Source organism: Numenius arquata, chromosome 6, assembly GCF_964106895.1.
Source record: "Numenius arquata chromosome 6, bNumArq3.hap1.1, whole genome shotgun sequence".
In the NCBI taxonomy this organism is placed as follows: Eukaryota; Metazoa; Chordata; class Aves; order Charadriiformes; family Scolopacidae; genus Numenius; species Numenius arquata.
Genome location: NC_133581.1, coordinates 25,710,969 through 25,733,069, shown reverse-complemented (window position 1 = coordinate 25,733,069; position 22,101 = coordinate 25,710,969). Strand labels below are relative to the sequence as shown.

Below are 22,101 nucleotides of genomic sequence, written 5' to 3'. Positions count from 1 at the left end.
AGAAATTTCAGGTTTCACTAAACGTCTGAGCACTGAACTAGTTAACATGAAGCAATCACAACTGCTTATAATGTCAACTTTATTCAAAGAGGTTTGGATTTTTTTCTTCTATGACACTCTTTTCTATATGACACCTTTGGCCTGAAACCTGCATCTTCTTATATTTATTTTCAATGCAGCTGTTAGAGACACATAGGAGACTATTAAAATGTGTTACTAAACTATTTCTTCTTACCAACAGTAATATGAACAGTGCTTACGCAAGGCTTCTTCAGTCCATTCAGAGGATCATTTACCAGGAAGGGTTTGATGGCTCTGATCCCCAGGTACTGAAGACTCTCATACTCTTCTATAATCCTGTAACTAATGTTGTTTTCTGAATTTTCAAGGGTGAAGCAAGAAGGTCTTAGACAAAGTAACAAGGAACAAGCTGTTTCTAAGCATTGCTAAAGTAAACAAGCAAAGTAAATAGAGAGTGTGGTTCATATTTTAATGTGCATTTGGAGTCTTTACCTGTTACAGATATGCAGACCACGCGAGAAAGAACTGTAAGCCAACATTAATAAAATGCATATTCTGTGCAATTAGCTACAAAATGAATTGCTGAATATAATGTAATTAAGCAAAACACATTTTCCCCTACAGTATTTTTTTCAAACTCTAGCTTTAGCAATAATGTGTTCAAAACTCTTGAGATTGAACTCTTGATCTTAAACTTTCAAATTTTTTCAATGTTTTTTTTAGCTGGAGTGGTGTGAATTTTTTAATTAATTAATTGGTGTGCATCTTTAGGTAGGAAGCATTGAAACACAAGTAAAGAAATACAAATGCTATTTCAACTTTACAAATCAAAACAGCTTACCAGACTTCTAAAGATCTCGGTAGTCTTGGTAAATCCTAGTGTTGGTAATCATAAACATTTTAAGCTTAACAACATAGGCTGAAGGCCCTTTACTAATTTGAGCAGTACCCCATTTGTTGTTCTTTGTCGTATTCAATAATACATGAGCCCATTGGAGTAAACAAAATAAAATAGTAAATTATATATAGGTGCTTAACTGATAGGTAATAATCTTTAGTGTTGTACAATAAAAATGTTACTACAGTAGAAGTTAATTAGTATAGGTGCTGGAGAACCTCAAAGAACATAATACAAGACTATGTACTGTTACTAGTGCAATATCTTAAAAATCCCCTTTTACAGGGAAGATGATGTTGGAATGGATGTTTTCATGTCTAACAGTATGTTTAAGAAATCTTACTTGCATAGACCACTAGTGTGTAAATTTCAGTTATTTGTGCTCAGTGTTCAGGCTCTGCTGAGATTTATGGGCGAACTTGCCTTCCCTTTGGTGGCAATGCCAGTCTGGAGAAGTAAATTGGTCCCTGACAAGCACCTCTCCCCACTCGCTGTGGTAGCCATGGCAACAGGCATGTCATCCCACCATACGGCACCGTGCACAGGGGTGCTCCTCCCGCATGGTGACAGGTCCCGTGGAAGCCCGAGAGCTTGCCGTTTGCAAAGAGCAGTGAAGCAAACACCCTGCCAACCTTCAGCCAGCAAAAAATCTCATACTGAAGAGGTTAGGCTGGTGTTTCTTATTTTTCTTACAAGCTAGGCCTGATGGGGAAAATAGCACCTTTCTATGTCCCTGATTTTTTTTTTTTTTAATGTAAAAGAAAATCAAGGTTGGTCAGAGTCAATATTTTTTGATTTTTTGCTTGCAAACAAGGGAAAATTAAACGTCATGGAGAGTTATTTTCTGTGTTTGTTCATTGTTTCAGAATGTCTTGCTAGTGTCAATAAAGCAACACCAGAACTTCTACTCAGACAAATTTAGAAGTATGTTTGCTAAATGACATATGTAAGTTTCTGAGGTGAAGCTTTAAAAGTTTGAAAAAGCATCTTTTTACAAGCCAGTTTATCCATCTAGAAAGTCATTAGCACTTGCATAGTTGTTGCTGTTTCAAGGGAGATAATGCGTGTGATTTCCTGGAGCAGTATCTTTCTTGTAAGGTTCCTCTTCTCCCCATGCATCATCTTTCTTTGTACACTCAAATTTTATACATTTAGAAGCAGTATATAATACGCACCTCTTAAAAATATATGTCCAGAGTTGAATGTAGTTACAGCCCAGAACACGCCTTGCATCTTTTTGTCTTCCAAATCTGAGAAATTCACCTCTCTGCTACTCTGTATCGCCTTCCATTTACTGAGACTTCAGAAGTACTTTTGAAGTACAATGAAGATTGTAGAGTAAGGACCAGCCTGTATTCTTCTGAATCTGTGTCCTTTCCTATATATAATAATAATAATATAAGCTTCAGAGAAGTTTGTACATGTATGCTCTTCCCCTTCAAATATATAATCCTCTCCCCTTTAGATGGGTCCTGTTGGCAGTGGTTTTCATGAAGTTTGGAGAAAACTGCAAAGGCCAAAATGTAGCAGGGAGGTACTGAACTTTCAAGGGATTTACTTACTGACTTTCAGTGGATCCGTTAATCACTGTCTGTGAATGACAGAAGCTGATGCCGTTAATTCTTCATGTTTCGTACTGTAAGGAATAATCCTTCCAAAATCTGTAGACTCTGGAGGTCTAGAAACGTGTTGCTTGTTGGATCTCAATTCAAAGGAAAAGTTTAACCTGACTGGGAAAACGTTCATATTTTTTTAGCTACTTTCACATCAATATGCAAATGATACTTATACTTACTAGTCCTTTTTAGTGACTCTTCTTTACGTAATACCAGTATTTGAAGAGGGGTCTGAAGAAAAGTGAGGAGAATGTGACTCACCCCAGCTGACAGAGGTTTGACACGAGTAGGAAAATTAGTGAAAACTACCATTAGAGGTCTAGTAGACCTCCGATAAAATGGTCCAGCATCTCTAGGACCTAGTATGATTAATTAACATTAATGTTTTATAGGACCATCTGCTGTTGATCATCATAGATTAGTATTTTTTGACTGTCCTGCGTGACTTTGTGGGCCTTAGGACAATAATTCCTGTTTGTGGTGTTATGCTACAGCAAAGTTTGGTTAAGGTTAACCAAAGCAATAACCTGTTTGTTCACATTGACTTGAACACCTTTGCCAAGAGCTATTTGGAAATTTGGTGTCTTAATTACCTGTAACCTAGAAATATGAGTGTCAGTTTTGCACCCTTTTTAAAACCTTCTGGTAGCTTTTTGCTGCTGAACATTAAGAATGAATCCTTTATAATTGAGCATGCTTTTAAGTCATATAGAAGAGCACTTCTTTGTTCCAGAGTTGTTTTGGTTTTTTCATGTTTGACAACAAAACTTTCATAGGCAACTGTATTTCCTTAACATTTTTTTGCTATACTTTGGAGCTCAAGTTGGGTGACTTTCAGGGTAATAAAGTTGGAAGGGACTGGTTTTTTGTTTGCTGGGAACTGAGTTTTTGAATTCTTCACGATCACAATTCTTGCTGCTAAAGCAAACGTTGTTACAAAGATTACATGAAAAAGGTTTAAAAAAAAATCCAAACTAATGAGAGTATAAAAGATCTAGTGGTATATGTAAAAAAATGCTACCCTCCTCTGTACTGCAGGCTTGTTGTTACAGAGTATTAGACTTAACGCTTTTCTTATATTTCAATTATGGAATAAGCCATTTGTCAGGGCCTTGTAGGCCTGACAGAATTATACTGGTAGAAATTCTGTTACTGGCCAAAACAAATACATCTGATATTATCCGATGTTTGAATAGCTTTATCTTTTACAACTCTTATGATTTAATATTGTGAAACAAGCATCTGTCATCCTTTATCCAATAAGAGAACTGATATTCTGATACAGTTTTTCCTCCGTTTGTGTGTTGTTCTTACTGATGCTCTTCAGAAAGAAAACTATTTCTCTCATTACAGAAGTTTCTGGAAGTTTTATGAATGTTTGCTCCTAAATTTTGAAATACCAGAACGCTTTCCCTGTATGATCAATATCCGTTGTACCTGTGTAAAATAGTTTTATTGAATGCCTGATTTTGTACTGTTCCTTAAACACACATCAAGAAACGCAGGAATCTGTTCTGATTAGAAGTCACTAAAGAATATTAGACCAGCTTCTAATTTTCCTATTTTTCTTAAAACTCTGAACATCCAAGCCTAAGAAATACCAGACAGAGAAGTTAGATTGTGTCATATTATCCTGTGCTATTATCCAGATATTTATGAGGTAGTGTAAAAAGTTAACTTTACCTAAGTAAAGCCTAAAAGCCTGCAAAGCCTGAGACTAAAGGATCCACCAGAGTTAAAACATATATTGCTTTCAGAAGGCTTGTAAGCAAATTGGCAGATCAGCTCACTGTGTGAGCCATGAGAGTTGGATAAATGCAGAGCCACGTGTACTAACTGTGTTTCACAACGGCAGCTCTGTCTACCCAATATGGAGAAGGAAGTATTTATAAAAGTGGCCTCTTGTCTTGTCAAAACCTTTCCTCTGGATGTCCAGAGCAGCTGTGCAATGGTTTGTGCTTGATAGTTACTATTCATTCCAGCTGCAATTCAGGATCGTGGAGATTAATATCTACAGTTTATCAAAGCACTTCATTATTATGAAAAGTCCCTGAAAGCTTTTATTTATCTAACCTAGTATTTTAGATAGAGATATATATATATTAGAAAAAAAGCTGGCCTTTAAATATGAACCCTGAACTCTAGAAATATGTCTTTGGTCACCTTGTACAGGAAGTCTTTCAACAAGGGTGCTTATTGTCTCTCTCTCAGCTGACGATAGCAAAAACACCTAAAATCCTTCCCAAAGATCACCAGGAAAGGTCACATTAAATAAGCAGAAATGAGATTTGTCATCACAAGGCATGACATTTTAGTTTGCATAAACAAATTACGACTCCAGCTTCATAATCTGCCCCTTCAGAAAAGTGGCTTTATCTCAGCCACTGCCTCTGTTGGATGCTCCTCTGGCAGCGTGCTGCAGGGCAGCAGCAAACAGGCTTTAGGTAGGCAACACACGAGGCCGTTTAGGATTTTAAATGTCAAAACAGCTTAGGTTCTAGTACCCAGTAGCTAACTAAAGCAGATCCAGAAACACTCATGTCAAGGACTTTCAGGAAGGTGTAGTCCTTAAGAGACAATCTGCTGATGTCTCCATCAGACTCTGTTTCTCTGTGGGTAAACCTTCCTTCAGAAGTTGGGAGGAGTTGACAGGAATGTCAATGATACTTGCAGAGACTTTGAAAATAGCGCAAGGGCCATGCGTTGGTGAGGTAGGCCACCGACCTTCGTCACTTAGAAGTAGCAGAAAAAATGAAACTGAAGCAAACCATCAGCAAACACCACAGCGGAAAGCTGAAAATGGAGGGAAAAGTTGTGTTTGGTTCCTCTTGGGCCTTTCCAGCAGGGTGGTCTAGAGCTGGGAGAAAAGATTCTTTTGCATGTTTTTGGAGGCAGTGATGGAGGAGATAAAGGACATGAGAAATGATACTGTTATTGGATTTTATGTCAGAATATACTTACATTTAGCTGGTTACAAAATGGGAATTATTAGTTTTCGTCATTTCTGTGGTGTCTTTTCCACTCGTACTTGCTTATCTGACATAACATGATATCCAGGCAGTAAGAAAAATGCCATTCCATTTGCAATTTTTATAAGGTCATCTGAGATTAAGCTATGATTACTTAAGCTGTAATTATTATGGATATGAATTCTATAAATTGTATTTTTAAGTACATTACATGACATTTTCCTCATAATGTTTAAAAAATAACAAGTGGCTCTCTTTTTTTTTTTTTTTTTCCAATAGAGAAAACAAAAGAATATTTTGCGGATAGGAATTCAGAATCTGGGTTCCGTGTTGTGGGGTGATGACATTTGTAGTAGTGATACTCCTGAAGATATTCATAGCCTTACAAAATTTCTCTATGTTCTCCGTGGCCTCCTCAGAAAATCTTTGTCAGCCTGCATCATCACAGTGCCCCCTCACCTTATCCAGGTAGGAATCCTGTCTTTGCTCTGTTTCATAGTTGACAGATCAGTCAGCAAAAATTTATAGTCAATGGTAAGAAAATAAATGCAATTTTGGACATTTTGAAAGCTCTTTTTGCTCAAAGGACAAAGTTAAAACATAACTTTACTATAATTTTTCTATATTTTTGTGGGATAGGCATGCTGCCAAATCTACAAAGGCCTAAGCCTTAAACCACCTTAGATACAGTTATGCCTTATGTGGGTTTTAGTGTTTTTTTTTAAAAACTAACAAAGTTTCAGAAACTGTAAAAAACAGAGAATCCTGATAGTAATCTCTTTTGTAATTTTCTTTTTTTACAATATTCCTACACACTTTTTCACTGCCTTCAGAATGCTGTTTAGAGTTTCAATACATTTCAGACCACTGTCTTTATCTGTCATTCTCATTATGATGATGTGTGATCTTATCTTTAAAGCCAGGAATTGAAAGATACAGGTTTACTCTTTAATTCTAATATCCCCTTGTATTGGGACCAGGAAAAACCGGTTATGGTATCGAGTAATTTTCCCAAGTGCAAAATCAGAAGCTACTAACAGCACCTTTCCTGAGAGTATATAGAGATTTAATGTATCTTCTGGAAATAAACTTTTTTAAGTAAAAGGAAAAATGTAGATAGTCTTTTTCTCTGCAAGTGGTAATGTAACTTACAAAAGCAAAATTATTGTTCACAACGAACAGAGAACCTATAATTTTAGATATTAATTTGATTTGATTATAGTAAAAAACCCTCATATTATGCAAAATGTTTTCATAGTAGATGAGTTTATCGTTAAATTAAATCCTATTTTAGGTAAGTGTATGACTCTCATCTATGTATTGCATTTTGTAAAGGTCTTCGAATACCCGCAACTGTTATTTCTCTAGATACTCGATGCACTTACTGCTTCAAAAATACAGAAACATGATTTTCTAGTTTCACCATTGCAATCAAAAGTGTATGAGTATTCCTTTTGCAGTGCAAACCTCCATCTCCTTACTTAGTTATTTTTAAATAATATTTTTAAATATTAGTTGGCAGTTCAAAAAGGTTGACAGTAAAATTTAATGCAATGAATAGAATTTGTGAATGGACACCTAGCATCCTTCTTTTTACACATTGGAATTAACTGTCCATAATTGGGAAATAGTGATTTTCATTGTATTCTTTTTTTACATATGATGTCAATAAAAGTTATGATCATATTTTAGAGAAGAAATCCAGAAGTGTCTCTAAGAAACAAACTGAAGGACGAAGTTTTTTTATTTGTTGCAAAATTGCCTGGGAAGTTGATTTTGTTTTTGTGTTTATAAATTCCATCTAAATCAATTCCTATGGAGTTAGGATTGAAATTATATCTATTTTTTTAAATAACTGATTTTTGAATTTTAGTGGAATTGTTTTACAGTAAGTGCTAGAATAATCTAAATTAAAAGAAAAAAACAAACATTATTTCCAGAATCTTTGCTTAGCAGAGTTAAAGAAATGAGAGCATTATTTTTTTTTTTAAATTGTTAAACTTCGTATATCCTTCTTTAAGCACTAAACTATGGAGAAAACTGTCATTAGGAGGAGCAAAGCTGCTGAGGGTTCCTTATACCTCACATTACTCAGTTCCCAGAGCCCTGCTGTGTAGTTGTTCCACTCTCCAAGAAGCCTGTTAAAGAGCCCCTGAGAGCATGTGTACAGCCCTCCATGTTAATAGTTAATTGGTGAGGATGGCAAGATGAGAGGACAGCCGAACATGTGGTCTCTCAGGCTCAAGCCGTAGACAGACCTTTAGTTATAATAACAGCAGCTGCTCACATTCTCGCAACCCAGCTACTCACCATTCTGTTGCTGAGGTTTTTTGCTGGATTAAAAAAGTAAAAAAATATCTTTTCTCTCCAAGAGAATGAGAGAGTTGTTTTTTTTTCCAAGTGCACTTCTGCATATGTATTTAATTTGATCAGAGTAAGTTCTAGCATATGCTTTTTCTGTTGAATCTTAAAGTCAGTACATTGAAGGCATTGAAAATGCACACTGTTTTTTCTGAAGATGTAGTAAATTCCATGTTCCCTGAACTACTGTTTCTGTATTTTCTATGTTATCTTTTGCCTCCCAATTGTACTAATTAAGTGGTCTGCAAGTAAATTCTTAACCTGAGTAATTTTCGTGAAGGTAGATATAAGTTCAAAATCACATTTTAATCAAGGTTTTGTCAGCATAACATATACAGAAAAATAGTTTCGTCTTTACCTGCTTTGTCTCGAAAAAATAGATTTTTAGTAGTGACTCATACCATATCTTCTCTCCATCAGCCCCCAGTACTAGTTACTCCAGTGAAGAAGAAATAAAACTAACAATTGGTAGTACTGATTTTCAACAAGGAGAATGTCTTTTCAACCCAGACTAGTTTTTTTTTATATGTATTTGATATGAATATGAATGTTTGTATATATATAGTTTTTTTTTTTATAACAGTTTTTTTTTATATATATTTTGCCAAGTTCTTCACATGTTGTACTGTGACAGGGAGTTCCACAAATTAAATTTACCTGTTTTCTTTCTTTTTCAGAAAGTTTAATTTTGCCTTTACTTTCCATAAATTATATCTTCCTTCTTGGCTTAGGAGACAATAAGATGAGGCTCCCTATTTTATCTTTTCTGTATTCTAATTTATTGTATTTTTTTCTCATGCTGCCTCCTTAATCTGTTTTTAAACAGTCACTTTTCTTTTAATCATATTTTACTTTGTTACAGTAACATAACACAATAATGCTGTTATTGTTTGTTCACTTTTCCTACACTATAATATCTGCTTTGTCTCTTTGATGACTACTGAACATTAAACAGTGATTTTGTTCTTGATGCTTTTCCCTCTGTGGTACACAGCCACCAAGGTGGCTCTTTCATTATTCTAGTTATTCATTGTCTTGGATTTAATATCTTTGAATTGCATTTATCCAAAGGTGGTGCTCATTCACCCAGTTTGATGGGACACTGAATGTCTTCACAGTCGTCTGTAAGACAGTATTTTGGTAAAGATGCAAATTTACAAAAAATCTGGTTGTGTATAGAGTTTTTTCAAAATAATTTAAAGAAATTGACGTCCACTAAGCACAGATTCTTTGTGTTTTATTGATGAAACTTCTAGTGCAAACAGTGCATGAAGAAAAAAGAAATTCTCTTTTATCAACCACAAAAATAGGAATGCATTATTCGGAAGAGGATTTCAAGAAAATGACACCAAAAACTTATCCAATTATGAATTTTATTCAGACGATGTGTGACAAGTTTTACTTGATTGATATTTTCTACTGATTGAACATACTCTTATCTTTCTCTGTCACGTAATAAATATTGAGATACTTATGAGTATGATTAAAATAGTTGATGGAAGGTTATTTTTCAAGTCTTTCTACTGCTTCTTGAAAATGCATTGTGCCTATGAAATCAGATAGTGAATTTGAAAGGGGAAAATTACTTCCATTTTTAAAATCTAGCATTGATCAAGGAGGGCAGACTGAAGAGGGTTTTCATTTGTTGTTAACACTTTCCAAATTTAAGGAATATTATAGAAACAAGGACTCTTTTTCTACATGTTGATAATCTGTGCAGTTTAGTACCTAATTTAAAAAAAAAACAAAAACCTTTTTCTGCTACAGGGTGTGACTTAAAGGACCTTAATGTCACTGTTTTATAGTAGCAAAAGCCCTAAATTAGAATTTTAAATATTTTCCTATAGTATTTTCTTCTTTTTCTTTAATTACTAGATATCATTGGTAAATCCAAAACATCTTTCCCCCAAAATACTAAATAATGTTTGTAATTCTGTTCCTATTCTTCCCAATTTTTGTATCACTTAAGTAATACTTTTAGTAGGTTATTGTTTTCACTGGGAGAAAGCGTAACACTTTTATTAAAGCCACCACTTATTTTGAACTTGAAGCTGTGTTACTGGTAAGGACTAACAACCATATTAGTCAGCATGTGCCAAGGGAAATTAATTGACTAATGAAAAGTCACTATGAATAAGTCTTGTTACAGAACCTGTCCTCAGAGTCTGAAGTTCTGTTTAGCAAGGTATTTTCATTATTTCATCCAGTATGTTAAAAAATTAATTTCTTACAATATTAATGTTTTGATGCTGTGAATTCACTGAAGTGCATAAGTTACTGTATGTTTCAGTGTAGAAAAATTCAGAAACAAACCTTTTCACATCCATAGCCTTTTGTGTTCACACTGAGTAATTTAGCAGCTAAACTCGAAGTCAAGCAATAGAATGCTTTACAATCCATTGCTAATATAGGATTATAAGATGTGAACTCCTATAGCTTGTGAATTTCTCACAGTTTGAAATCTTTATTCTTATGACAAGAGCTAAGAGTGATTGCCTGCCTTAGAACTCTAACTTCTGAGAGTTCACAAGTGTAAAATGCGGAATAACCTTCAAATGTATTTGATGAGGTAGCCGCTGCACACAAATTTGTGAGATCAAATGTCATATAGTTTCTATATCATAGTTAAGTGAGCTTTCAAAATTCTCTGCAAAATAGAAAATATGAAGATGAAATGGTCTTTATATTTTTCTATATTGTTTTTTTCTCACTTGCTTTTTAATGTTGCATGTTGCATTTTATTGTCTGTGTGAAATACAGTTTAACAACCATACAAATAAATATTGAGAGTCGTGAGTTTGACAGGTATTTTTGGGTTAACCAGATAGCTTTAAGATATGAATATTCTGGTTTGGGTATTCTAGACATTCATAAAAGCATCTTTTAAATACTACAAAACTCAGAGAAGTATACATTCGAAACAAATTGTGGGACAGTAAGTAATTTTGTTTTCAATTTCTATTATTGTTGACAGTATTTGCTAATCAGGTTGCAAAAGAAATAGAAATATTTTGTTGTTTCAAAAGATAAGTTTATTGTTGCCAACAGGCTCTATTATAGCTATACCAGTTTTGATTTGGTAACAACTACCCATTTCAAAAGCAAATACAGTATATATCTCAAGCATGTTTTTGTACCTGCATGTTAATTGTTTTTTAACTGACTTAGCTATATTATGATGAACAGTCACATTGTATGTTAAAATTACACACCTAAAGCAGCTTTCTCGTTTTAATAAATTTTACTTTTTAGAAGGACACTATATACACATCCTTATCATCTTCTCATCAACACATTCTCTTTTAATCAAAAAAATCACTTTTCCAAAATGAATGTTAAACTTCAAAAGTTAATGAGTATATGCAACATTGCAATTTTATTTTACATTTTATGTGTATAACCTGAAAATACGCCTACAAAAACTTTAAAAAATTAGGTAAGATTTAGAACTAAATCTTTCAACTGCAATATTAGACCTAAACAGTTAAATATCCCATCACAGTATGGAGATAGTCATCTGTTCAAGCATATGGAATCTTTTGGCTACTGGACTAAGTAGTTAATATAATGCCCAGTGTCCAGACATGGACACAACTGTTATGGAAGCAGAAGGGAAGAGGCTCATGTATTGAGCCCATTTGGACACTGATAAGTAAAGATTAGAAGAGTAACTTTAAATAATGCAGGATAAAGTAGTTATCTGCTTTAAGCAAGTAATTCTGTTAGAAAATGGAAGGTAGTATTGTTTTTCTGAAGCAATATCATTTTTTTCACATAAGTAGAAGTACAAGTTCTTGAAAAAAGTGCCCTCTGAATCTAGCATTAAATATGGGTTTGATCTGTTGTCTGTTGTATTTCAGAACAAAGAACAATAATTTTGTGTAGAACTGTTTTATATTTAAATTATTGCATATGTATTTCACATCTTAAATTATTTTCAAATAACTGAATATTGAATTTCTGGGCAGTGTTTTCTTAGAAACATTTTTATATGAACTTTTGGTGGTGTTTAAAAACCTTGAAATTTCAGAATCTAATTTTACGTCTTTTTGTTTAGACCTGCTCTATTAATTACAATATAATCTAATAAAAAGGAATACTGCATCTTTAATGATGTTTTTGTGCCTGTGTAGTTAAGCTTTAATGCTAGAGAAAAAAAAAAAAAAAGAGATTAAATTAGCCTTGTAACCTCTTTCTCTTCCAGACTGATGATGGAAAATAAAAGCTCTTAGCCACAGAATGTAACACTTAGAATTAATATTTAATTAGACCAGCAAATTGTACACCGTGGCTGAAAGCTTCCAAAGAGTTGTTAGTGCCACAATTGACCTACAAGTTTAATAATAACTCACTTCTAGGAGCAAGTGCCAGTTCAGCATAGTGGAGCCACTGTAAGAAAGTCCTGTGAGATTAAAATCAGCAAACCAAATGGCAGGCGAGGATTCCTGGGATGGAGCCTTCTGGAAAGCTGGGAGCTGGAGTAGCTTTTCAGCCAGGATTCAGATGAGAACAGTGGGCAAAAAAAGCTGATCCCTCCTGTTCTGGGAGCTTCTGGTTGTAGGCCAAAATCCTAGAACAGATTTTTTCTAAATGTTCTTACTGCAGCTATTAATTTATATCACAAATCAAGTAATGAATGACTTATCTTCATCTTTTAATTAAGTTTTAATTCAAGCATTATCGCTGAATTCTCTGGTCATGAATTTTACTCATGGAAGAATGGCACTTTTTTGGTATGACATGTAATTTAGTATGTTTATGTTGCAGAACGTTTCATTTTATAGTATCTTACTGCTACATAAAAGGGTTCTTGTTATAGTACAATATGATGAGCAATTTATAATAGTATTATGAAATATGTAAATTAAATACAAAATGTGCATACATTGTAAAATAGAATATTTTGAAGGTTAAATAGCTTAATCTTGCTTTTCAATTATGAACAATTAAAATATAAAGCCAGTAACTCTACCATTAGTTATCCATCTGAGCCTTAATTCTATGGCAAATTATTCTAGTGAAATAGGGCACCATAAGTTCAAAAATGTGCAAACACACAGCAACAGACTGAGGAAGGAACATTCTGCATTATTTATTGGCTAGATCCTAAATAATTAAAGAAAAGCCTACTCATTAGTTAAAAATTAAAGCAGGTGAGAACCTTGCCAGCAGAGGGAGCAGTCATGTCTTTCCTTAGGTTCCCATCGTTTCCAGCCTACCCATCATTTCCACCTTACCTCTTCTTATTGCCCAGCCAGTTTCCCATCTGGACCTCGCTTTGCCAGCCTGCTCCTGATGACAGCCTATAATTTGAAACTGAATAAGGGATTAGCTTGTTAAATGATTTTATATTTCAGGATCTTGCCACTTGATTACCAATATCATTTAGATGTTCCTTTGGATATTTGCGAACTATTAATTGAAATAATAGTGGAGGATCTTTTTGGTCACCTGTGAATAAAATGCAATTCACTGCTTAAAGAATTAAAGTTGCAGCAATAGTTAGGCTTTCTGAATTGGTAAGCAAACTGCAATGACTTTTTTTCAGGCAAAATGGCAACAGAAGGAACTCCTAAACCTTTTACTTATAATGAATAATTCCCAGTGGAGTCATAAGATTTTATTTAAGCCAATTTGTCTCAAATACATTAATTTCAGCAGATTTGTAATGGCTCTTTTGTAATATGACTCTCATTCTTTCAGTCTACTTTTGCATCTGTATTTTATACTACACTATGACCAACTTGTAGCATTGAATATTTTATGTGTTTAATTTTGTAAACAAATCTGTTCAAATGGTCATTTCCTTTTTGTGATGTTTAAAAACAAATAGTAACATGCAGTTTTCTATATATATGCTTTAATAACAAGACAGTCTCATTAATAAGGACCAGATAGTGTTCAGGGGAGATGCTTGGCTAATCTCAGCCCAGATCTTGTACTCATTTCTTCCCAGAACCTCACCCTTCACTGAAGAAGGGCTCAATCAGCCTTATTTCATCTGCCCACTGCAGCAGGACTCGTGCAAGAGCCCTGCACCCAGAACTGTTCATAGTCACATACAGCTCGTGCTTTCAGCTACTAAATGCTTATGAAATAGTCAGAGGAGAAAAGCAATGAACAGGGATTCAGCTCAGAAAGTGTCACCCCTTAATACCATGTACATCTGTCACCTCTTTCAGCCAGATAATAAGGGGATTTTCAGCACCCGGTTTTCTGGGCTTTAACTCCTACATCGTCTTCATGACACCACCAAATATTTTCCTGGTACCCTAAAGCCATAGATGTAGCCTCCTAAACCAAGTCTCAAATAGAGGGGGTAGGCAGGGCTTCAACAAAAGTTCCTGAGTTCCGTTCCCAGCTCACTGTTGACTGGCTTGTGGCTTGTGACTTTGGACAACTCACATGACATCTTTGTGCTTGTTACCTGACTTATAAATGAGGAATGCAGCACTTGCTTGTCAAGAGATGGGAAGTTTGATTTAAACTACATAGTCTTTGTTCTCACATTATGTTTTGTAGGCCTCAGCAGCAACTGTTATTGACTTGTTTGTTTTATCTGTGTTGAGTCATCACTCATTTCACTGTTGGCCTTTAGGTCTTCCCTCCAATGGCAAAATGGACAGACTTGTTATTTTGTAGGGTGCCAAGGTTTGCTGGCATTAGATTCTTTTATAGCTCAAGTGATAAACAAGTCCAGGCCATCCATCCTCAGCGAAGATCCAAAGATATGGTTTTTTAGTGTGTGATATTTAGTTTTTATTTTCTGGCTGATTATTTTTCCTGAAAATTTGTCCAGAATTTTTTTATTGGATACTGTGTCATCCACCTTCATGTGATATATTTGATAATAACAGCAGTGACTGGCTTAGGTATAAAATAAGGAAACCATGGCTCAAATGTTTTGAGTTTTTAGGAAACAAAAATACTAGGTTCTAACTAGTTTCACAGTTGAAAGACTTTTGAGTTTCTGTAGACTATCAGGGCAAACATTGAAACCAGCTTTAGGAGAACAACCAAAATCTGGAATTAGTACATTGTGTAACATATTGGCCAACAGATGCTTTGTTACTCCCTTCCCATTTTTACAAGTTCCTTGCATCTGATTACCTGCTCACGTCTTTGCTACATGTCCTTTCTTTGCTTCTGTAACTTCTATAAAATTATTCAAAGATACTATTCATTGCTAGAAATTAGCTAATGTAACACAGTGTACTTACAAACAAATCAACCAAAATCAATGCTTCTGTGATTTCAGCCATATGAATGGGTATTTATACTTAAGTTCTATTATAGTCAGTAAGATTCTTCGAAGGTAAAAGAAGATGCCTAATCAGTCAGAAACCCTAAATGTGGATTTCTCTTCACTAAAGGCGTTGTACTTTATAGAAAATCCTTTAAGTATATTTCTAGGATATGTGTCTTCCGGCAAAGACATTAAGCTTGTAATCAGTTTTCTTGTGATATTGATACAAATTTCTACATACCAAAATTTGTTCATGTACTGTTGCTCATCTTGCCTTCCAGTGCTTTGAGTGTACATTCATTTTAGAGCCAAAATTCAAAGATCAATTAGTAGATTCGATGTGTGCAAGCACTGAGAACACTGCTAATCAATTTGGAGTCAGAATAAGTATAGAATTTTATACTTTACAGTCTTTGTTAATTACTGATATAACACTTTCTGGCAAAGTGGTTATTAATCTTTTATTTTCAGGATTTGTGAATAATGAAAAAGGGCACAAACTGTATCTCTCTATAAAACTAGTACAAAGGCCTAATACCTAACGTATTTCAGCAAAATTAAATGTATGGTTAATTCTGTGATTTTTCTAAGCAGTAATTATTAACAAATGGTAATAAATATTTAAGCCATGTTTCTTAATATTAATAATTTATCTTTTCAATTTAAAATCCTTTGGTGATTAAGTAGTAATGACAACTGGTAAATATTTGTGTATTGCAAAGTCATTACCACATCATTGTGTGATAAGCTCTCAGAAAATATCAAGAATTATTTCATCTATTGACTATTCATCCAGCAATGTAACAGAAACAAAAAAGGCACAACCAATTTTTGAGCTTTTTTTGAAAATCCACGCACCACAATTTCCTTTAAGTTCATGAGGTTCTTATTACTTTGCATGGACTTGCTTACTTGCTCTTTATTATTGAGACCGTCTTTCAAATGAAGTGTCCAGATTACTGGACTCACCTGTTGGTAACAACACAAATTTTTGCCTACAATTACAAGTTTACCTAGGCTTTGTGGGAGTATCTGAATTCATCTTTAAATTCTGTGTTGTCGTATGAAATCTATGCAACTCACGATTTAAACTGGGTTTTGTCCCAGTGCTAGCAGTTGTTTGTAAGTCATTTTATAGGTACTGAAACCCACTATAGTATTCAGTGTATTAACTCTTAATTAAATGTTTTAAAGGAAAATCAGTGAAATTACCAGAATATAAAGGTACAGAAGTCAAATATAACCATCTACCAAAATATAAACCTAATATATCTTTGAAAAGAGACATAGTCTTAAAATACTTTATTTTCAATTCAATATATAAATCAGTATTAAAATTATGTCATTGTATTGATCAGAATACAAATGCAAATATACGAAGCCCATGTGATTCAAGAGCTTAATGTATTTATACAGGTGCTGGTTGGATCTCCTTGTAGATCTTTAACACGAGTCTCTTATTTTCCTTCTAAATTTTGAGATAGTTTATATGGACTATATAGAAAAGTTGAAGCCATTCCAAGAAAATTTTCCATTCTTTGGCTTGTCTTTGCTTAATGCAGTGCAAGGATTGAGAATTTAAATATTTTTTTAAATACATTTTGTGAGGTTTATAATTTCTTTAGAAACTGAAAAAATAAAAATGAGAGGACATATCTCTGACTGTTAGAAAAATTTTGACAGAAAATCAGAGAACTAGAAATAAGAGCAGAGTAGAAAAGACAGATTTTTCTCCTAATATGGAATCCAGGTGAACCAAGATTGATTTGATTAATAGTAGTAATGATAAAATTGAGGTACATTAAGAACTCAGTCCAGTAGAAACACACAGTATTAATTACAGTATGTAAGGTTGAGCATACAGGCTATACATATATTTGCATTGGTAGAATACCATACTTTATGCTCAGACACAGAAGATGATACATTTTGAACTGCTTCATTTGTAAATAAGTATTTTTAAACACGCATGAATAATTACTCAAAGCTATGTAGATTCTGCAAATAAATTAGTAGGACAAAGCAATCTTTTTCCATAATTGCCCTTCCCAAATGCTGGTTAAACACATATGTATAGTTTCCATTTACATATCCCACTAGCTACATGGGTTTTCTTGAGACGTTGTTTACAAAGTACACTTTGGTTGAGACCAAATATTGCAAGTTTACACTTAAAAGAAAATGTCTGTCTGAAACAGTGAGCACAAAGTAAGATATAGAATGGATGCCCAGCCCAGCCTGCACAACAGGGTTGCTACCATGTTGTTAGAATAATTACATTTTGGCTGAACTAACTAATTTAGAAAAACTGCAGTACATCTAGCAAGACTGAAAACTTTCCAGGACTGGGTTGGGTTTTGTTTTTTTTTATTTTTTAGTGTAATTTAAAACAATACCTCTTCTAGCTGCCAACAAACTCTTTCCCTGAATCTCCCCATTCCTGGCTTCCCTCCTAACCATGTCCTGGCTCACCTCCAGAGCTGCCAAGTTTATGCCAGAAGCAGGAGGTAGATTTGTATGGGGCTGGAGGAGGATCTGGAGCTCTGTTAAATTTTCAAGCCCAGATGGGGCAACATGATTTGTGTGTTTATGTCAGTATGCCATACATCACAACTATCTGTGTGCTGACGTCAGCTTTGATTGGACATTAATGTGCTGAACACGGCAAACTAGAAAATACATGATAGATACTGATCTATGGCAACAATGCCTCATAAGCAAATGTCTATTTGGTGTGGCGATTCACTGTGCAAAATATTTCCCAAGATACACTGCATTAAGCCAGGAGAATATTCTGACACACTTTAAAAGCAACAACAAAATCAACATGGGCAAACAGACTACAGCTTAAGAAAGCAAACCTGTTCAGGAGAAGAGCTGAAACCAACATACTGAAGTATGTATCATCAGGCAAATATTGAATTGCTGTCCCTCACTTTAATAGGAAAGATGCTATTCTTATGATTTGCAGGACTGTTAATGATGGGAATACCTTGCTGATGGTTATCTTTCTATCCACAGTTTTTGTAACCCATTGTTACCAAAATGTTAATGGACAGCAAATGTTTTTTTCCAATAATAGAATGTTTTTTCTATATCAAGAATTTAGGTAAGCTTCCAGAAATCAACAGTGTTTGTTTATTTTTGTTACAATTTTGTATTTCTTGCTTACACAAATAAGATCCGGCAGCCTGCTGAAGAACTGGCAAAATACAGTAATTTCTGGACTGTGGATTTATAGAGGTCACTGGCTACTTTAGATTTATATTTATACCATTTTTATGGGATTGCCTCTGTAGAATAATGTGACCAAAAGTTTCCATTAAGATACAGTGTACTGTCTCTCTTTCTAAAAGAGGAAATAATTTGCAAGTCAGCTTTAGTATTTCAGAGGTGGATATAATAATGAAGTTTAGGGATTGATGTGTTGGCAGTGTTCTTTTACTTCAGATCACATATGTTATTCCTTAGGAAGGAAATTCTGTAGTATAACAACATTTTATCATTATCCATCATTTGATGTTGTAGGTAAAATTGAAGTCCCGTGATTCCATGGGGATAGATCTTTTTGGCCTGTGCACAAGTAGCGGCTTTGAAAAGAGACCAGTCCCCAGGATTTAATGCCATCTGGCCCATAAGGTGGGGAAGGGAGGGGGGTATAAAGGTACCATGGGATCGGTGGATTTAGGCCTTGTAACCTGAGGAGATTGGGCTGTGTAGGACAGGCCATAAGTTACTTTATCTAGCGGTTAAAAAACAGAATTCAGATTGTTCTTTGATGGGAGTAGGTAATGTTCAACTTTCACATCTGCTCCGTAGGCTTCTCTGTGCCTAGGAAATCCGCTCTTACTGAAATGTGGGTCCATGAAAGCAATTGGTGTATTGGTCACCATTTTAATAAACCTGTATATCAGTACTATGCAATGACTTTTCTAACGTATCTAAGGATGTTTCCCTTCTCTCTGCTCTTAATTACTTTATAAATTGTTATTATCAAATAGTTTACCAGTATTTAAATTGACCTTTCATAATAAGCATTGGTCATTTATGAAAGAAGTACAGAATGTACAAAATGCTTTAAAATTAATAAAAAATACAAAACTGTAACTTGGTACTACAGAGCTAATTTTTCATACATGGAATGGGTATTTTGAGGTGGTTGGTCTTGATATTCCTGAAGGTATGATAGGTATAGCAGCTATAGCCATCAAGAATAAGAGTATACCAGCTGTCCAGGCAGCTTTAAGATAACTACTGCTTATCTTAAAGAAATATTTTGCTTTTCAGCACAGATTTATTTCCTTTTTTTTTTTGCTCATTAAATACTGACATCATCAGAGCATTTAAGAAGATTTTATCCTGAGTTACCTCTGAAGATCTCTGTTGTGACCTTTGAATGTTGCTTTCTGCTGTATAAAACTAAGAAAACTATGCAGAAAACAGCTTAAGGCACGTGACAGTATATTGTTGCACAAGACATAAGGCATCACTTATAAATCACAAATATATTGAGAAATGGTAATGCAACTTGAAGCTTTAGATTCATATATTGTGTAGAGCGGAACTTTTAGAAAGAAAAGTATTAGAGAAAATGCTTTACCTTTCCATGTTTTTTGACGGATGACCAAAATGAATAATTGTGTGGGTTGTGCTTCCTTAAAATATTAGAGGTGATATGCCTTAGAGTATTAAAAAAACAAGGTTTTCAGAACACAAACCAAAGTTGGGCATCTGACCCATAGTAGAAGTCAATGAGAGGTGCTTAACTGCCACGTAGTTTTTAAATATATCTCATGTGAGCAAATGCTTATGTTATGAAGATTTAGGAAAATATGAATTTAGTGCTGAGTTAGCCCTTTTATGGTTTCTGCTTGTCAGAGGTATGTTTTCTTTAGACAGAAATGTTGTCTTTTTTTTTTTTAAAGAAAAAAGCCCTCTAATGTAATTTCTAAGTATTGATGACCTATTTTTTCCCCACAGTTTGTCATTGAGAAGACCAAGGCTTACTCTATGAACATTAATTACCTTTTTCATCACATAGGATGTGTATTTTGTTTCCATGTCTTACAGAATAAAGCAATTATGGAACGTGTAACAAACTTGTCAGATACGGTAGTTGGTCTTGAATCATTTATTGGCTCCGAGAGAGAAACCAATCCATTATACAAGGATTACCATGGTAAGTTCCATCTTTAGCAATGCAAAAAGTCTGCCCTGAGTGTTTCTAGGGCACTTAGCGGCTTACCCTCCAATTGGGTATCTGCTATAAAGTACCGTTTGATTTCATTTTAGAATATACCTCTTAAATGTTTCTCCTTGCTAACCAGTCTTGAGTTAGGAGAATTTTCACTAAAGTGCATTAAGGCTGCAAAGGAAACATGGCAACTCCTTGCATGTTGTCAAGCCGTATTACTGAGGCATGGCTCAATCAGATGTACATCTCAACAGGCAGGCTTTGGGGAATTCACATGCAGAGGAGGCTTGGCAATCATCTGACCAGCGAGCTGAACTTGTCATGAAATCAATACTTTGATCTGCCAAGTTTTAAATAGAGAACATGGAAAAACATATATTATATTAAGGTGAATAAACTGCTAAATGATGTGCTATATAAACTTGATCTAAAAAATAATGTTCTATTTTTCAGCTTTAAATTACGGCAGTTACACATTTAAAGAAATGAATGTGGATGTGTGTGGCATGTAAAATCTGAAACTTATTTTGGTAAAAAGTCATGAAGCCTTTTAAGTGATTCTTCAAAATGTGTAATGGTGTTTAATCTTGCATTTTGTTTCCCGAAGAGTTTGTTGGCTGTTGCAGCTGAACTATTTAAATTTTAAAATATTAGATTAGGAGTTACGCATAGCCAAAGCAGTAAAGAACAAACAGTTTCAGCTAATCCGGAGCGATGTTCTGAGTATGCATAAATTACAGCTATTATTATTGTGATACTACTGTAGTTCCATGGAAACCTTTAGTTGAAAGTAAACTGCCTATCCGAAACCTGCTGTAAACGTGAGAATGAGGCAGTTTTCCATAGCAGAAGATACAGAAAAAGAAGCAAAAATGGTGTTGAGACACCACTTTGTGTATGCAGGCTGTAATTAATAAATCAGAGAAAAATCCTTTTGACTATGAAAACAGTGCACATTTCATTATCTGAAAAAAAGGTGAATGAAGAAGAAACCGTGAACAAAAGCTAGAATAATTTGCCTAATTATTTTTCCAACTGTATAATCGTGATGTGGCATTTGTTTATGCTAACATAATTCTGTCAATTTGATACTCCTTTTCTCAGTACGGAAGAAATCCTTGAAGACAATGTGTGTTTAGCAGTTATTTCCTGGTTTCCTGTAAAAATGTATGCTAAATCATTTTTGGTATTAATTAGTAAAAATTATATGCCAATATACATAGATTTTGAGGTTTAGGCAACCTTGGTTTAACATTCAAAAAATAGGTAATTTTAAGAGGTTTAACTTTGTAGATTCTTTTTGCTTAAGAATATATTTTAAGATTATTTATTTGCTGCAGATGATGGAAGATTTTGGCATTACTCAGGAGAAGTTTGATTAAATTATTGCATTATTTAATGAATATTAAATTCATTAAATTTAATGGCTGCATTAATAATTTTATTAAGCTGCTTGCAAATTTAAATGGTTGAAAAGTCAAGAAAATAACGAATTATATATGATCCTTAAATAATTTTTTTAGAACACTGTATATAAGCAACCCTGTGTTATACCTGCTGTTCCTATATACAATAATTATATTTTGAACTCAGAAGCCAAACAATTCTTACATGTCACCAGACTGGAGGCAGGGATAGAAGGTTTCAATGCGTAAACATATTTTTCTAATATTACTGACAACTTTTGTAATTAGTAGCCATAAAAATCAAGCTTTTTAAATAATTTCAGTTTTAGGAAACTCTCTTCTCTTATTCTTCCTTTTGAAAAAATAACTAAAACCCTGAAAAAATACTTG

At 34.2% G+C, this 22,101-nt stretch overlaps 1 protein-coding gene across 1 annotated transcript in view; it reads left to right on the top strand.

Moving 5' to 3' along the window:
- The window catches only part of ELP4 (elongator acetyltransferase complex subunit 4), a 145,729-nt gene that overhangs the window by 40,414 nt on the left and 83,214 nt on the right, over positions 1 to 22,101 (top strand). Inside the window, exons 6-8 of the mRNA XM_074149418.1 lie at positions 242 to 326; positions 5,784 to 5,972; positions 20,182 to 20,290. Coding sequence (XP_074005519.1) covers positions 242 to 326; positions 5,784 to 5,972; positions 20,182 to 20,290 — 383 coding nt within the window. The remainder of the gene's footprint in view (positions 1 to 241; positions 327 to 5,783; positions 5,973 to 20,181; positions 20,291 to 22,101) is intronic.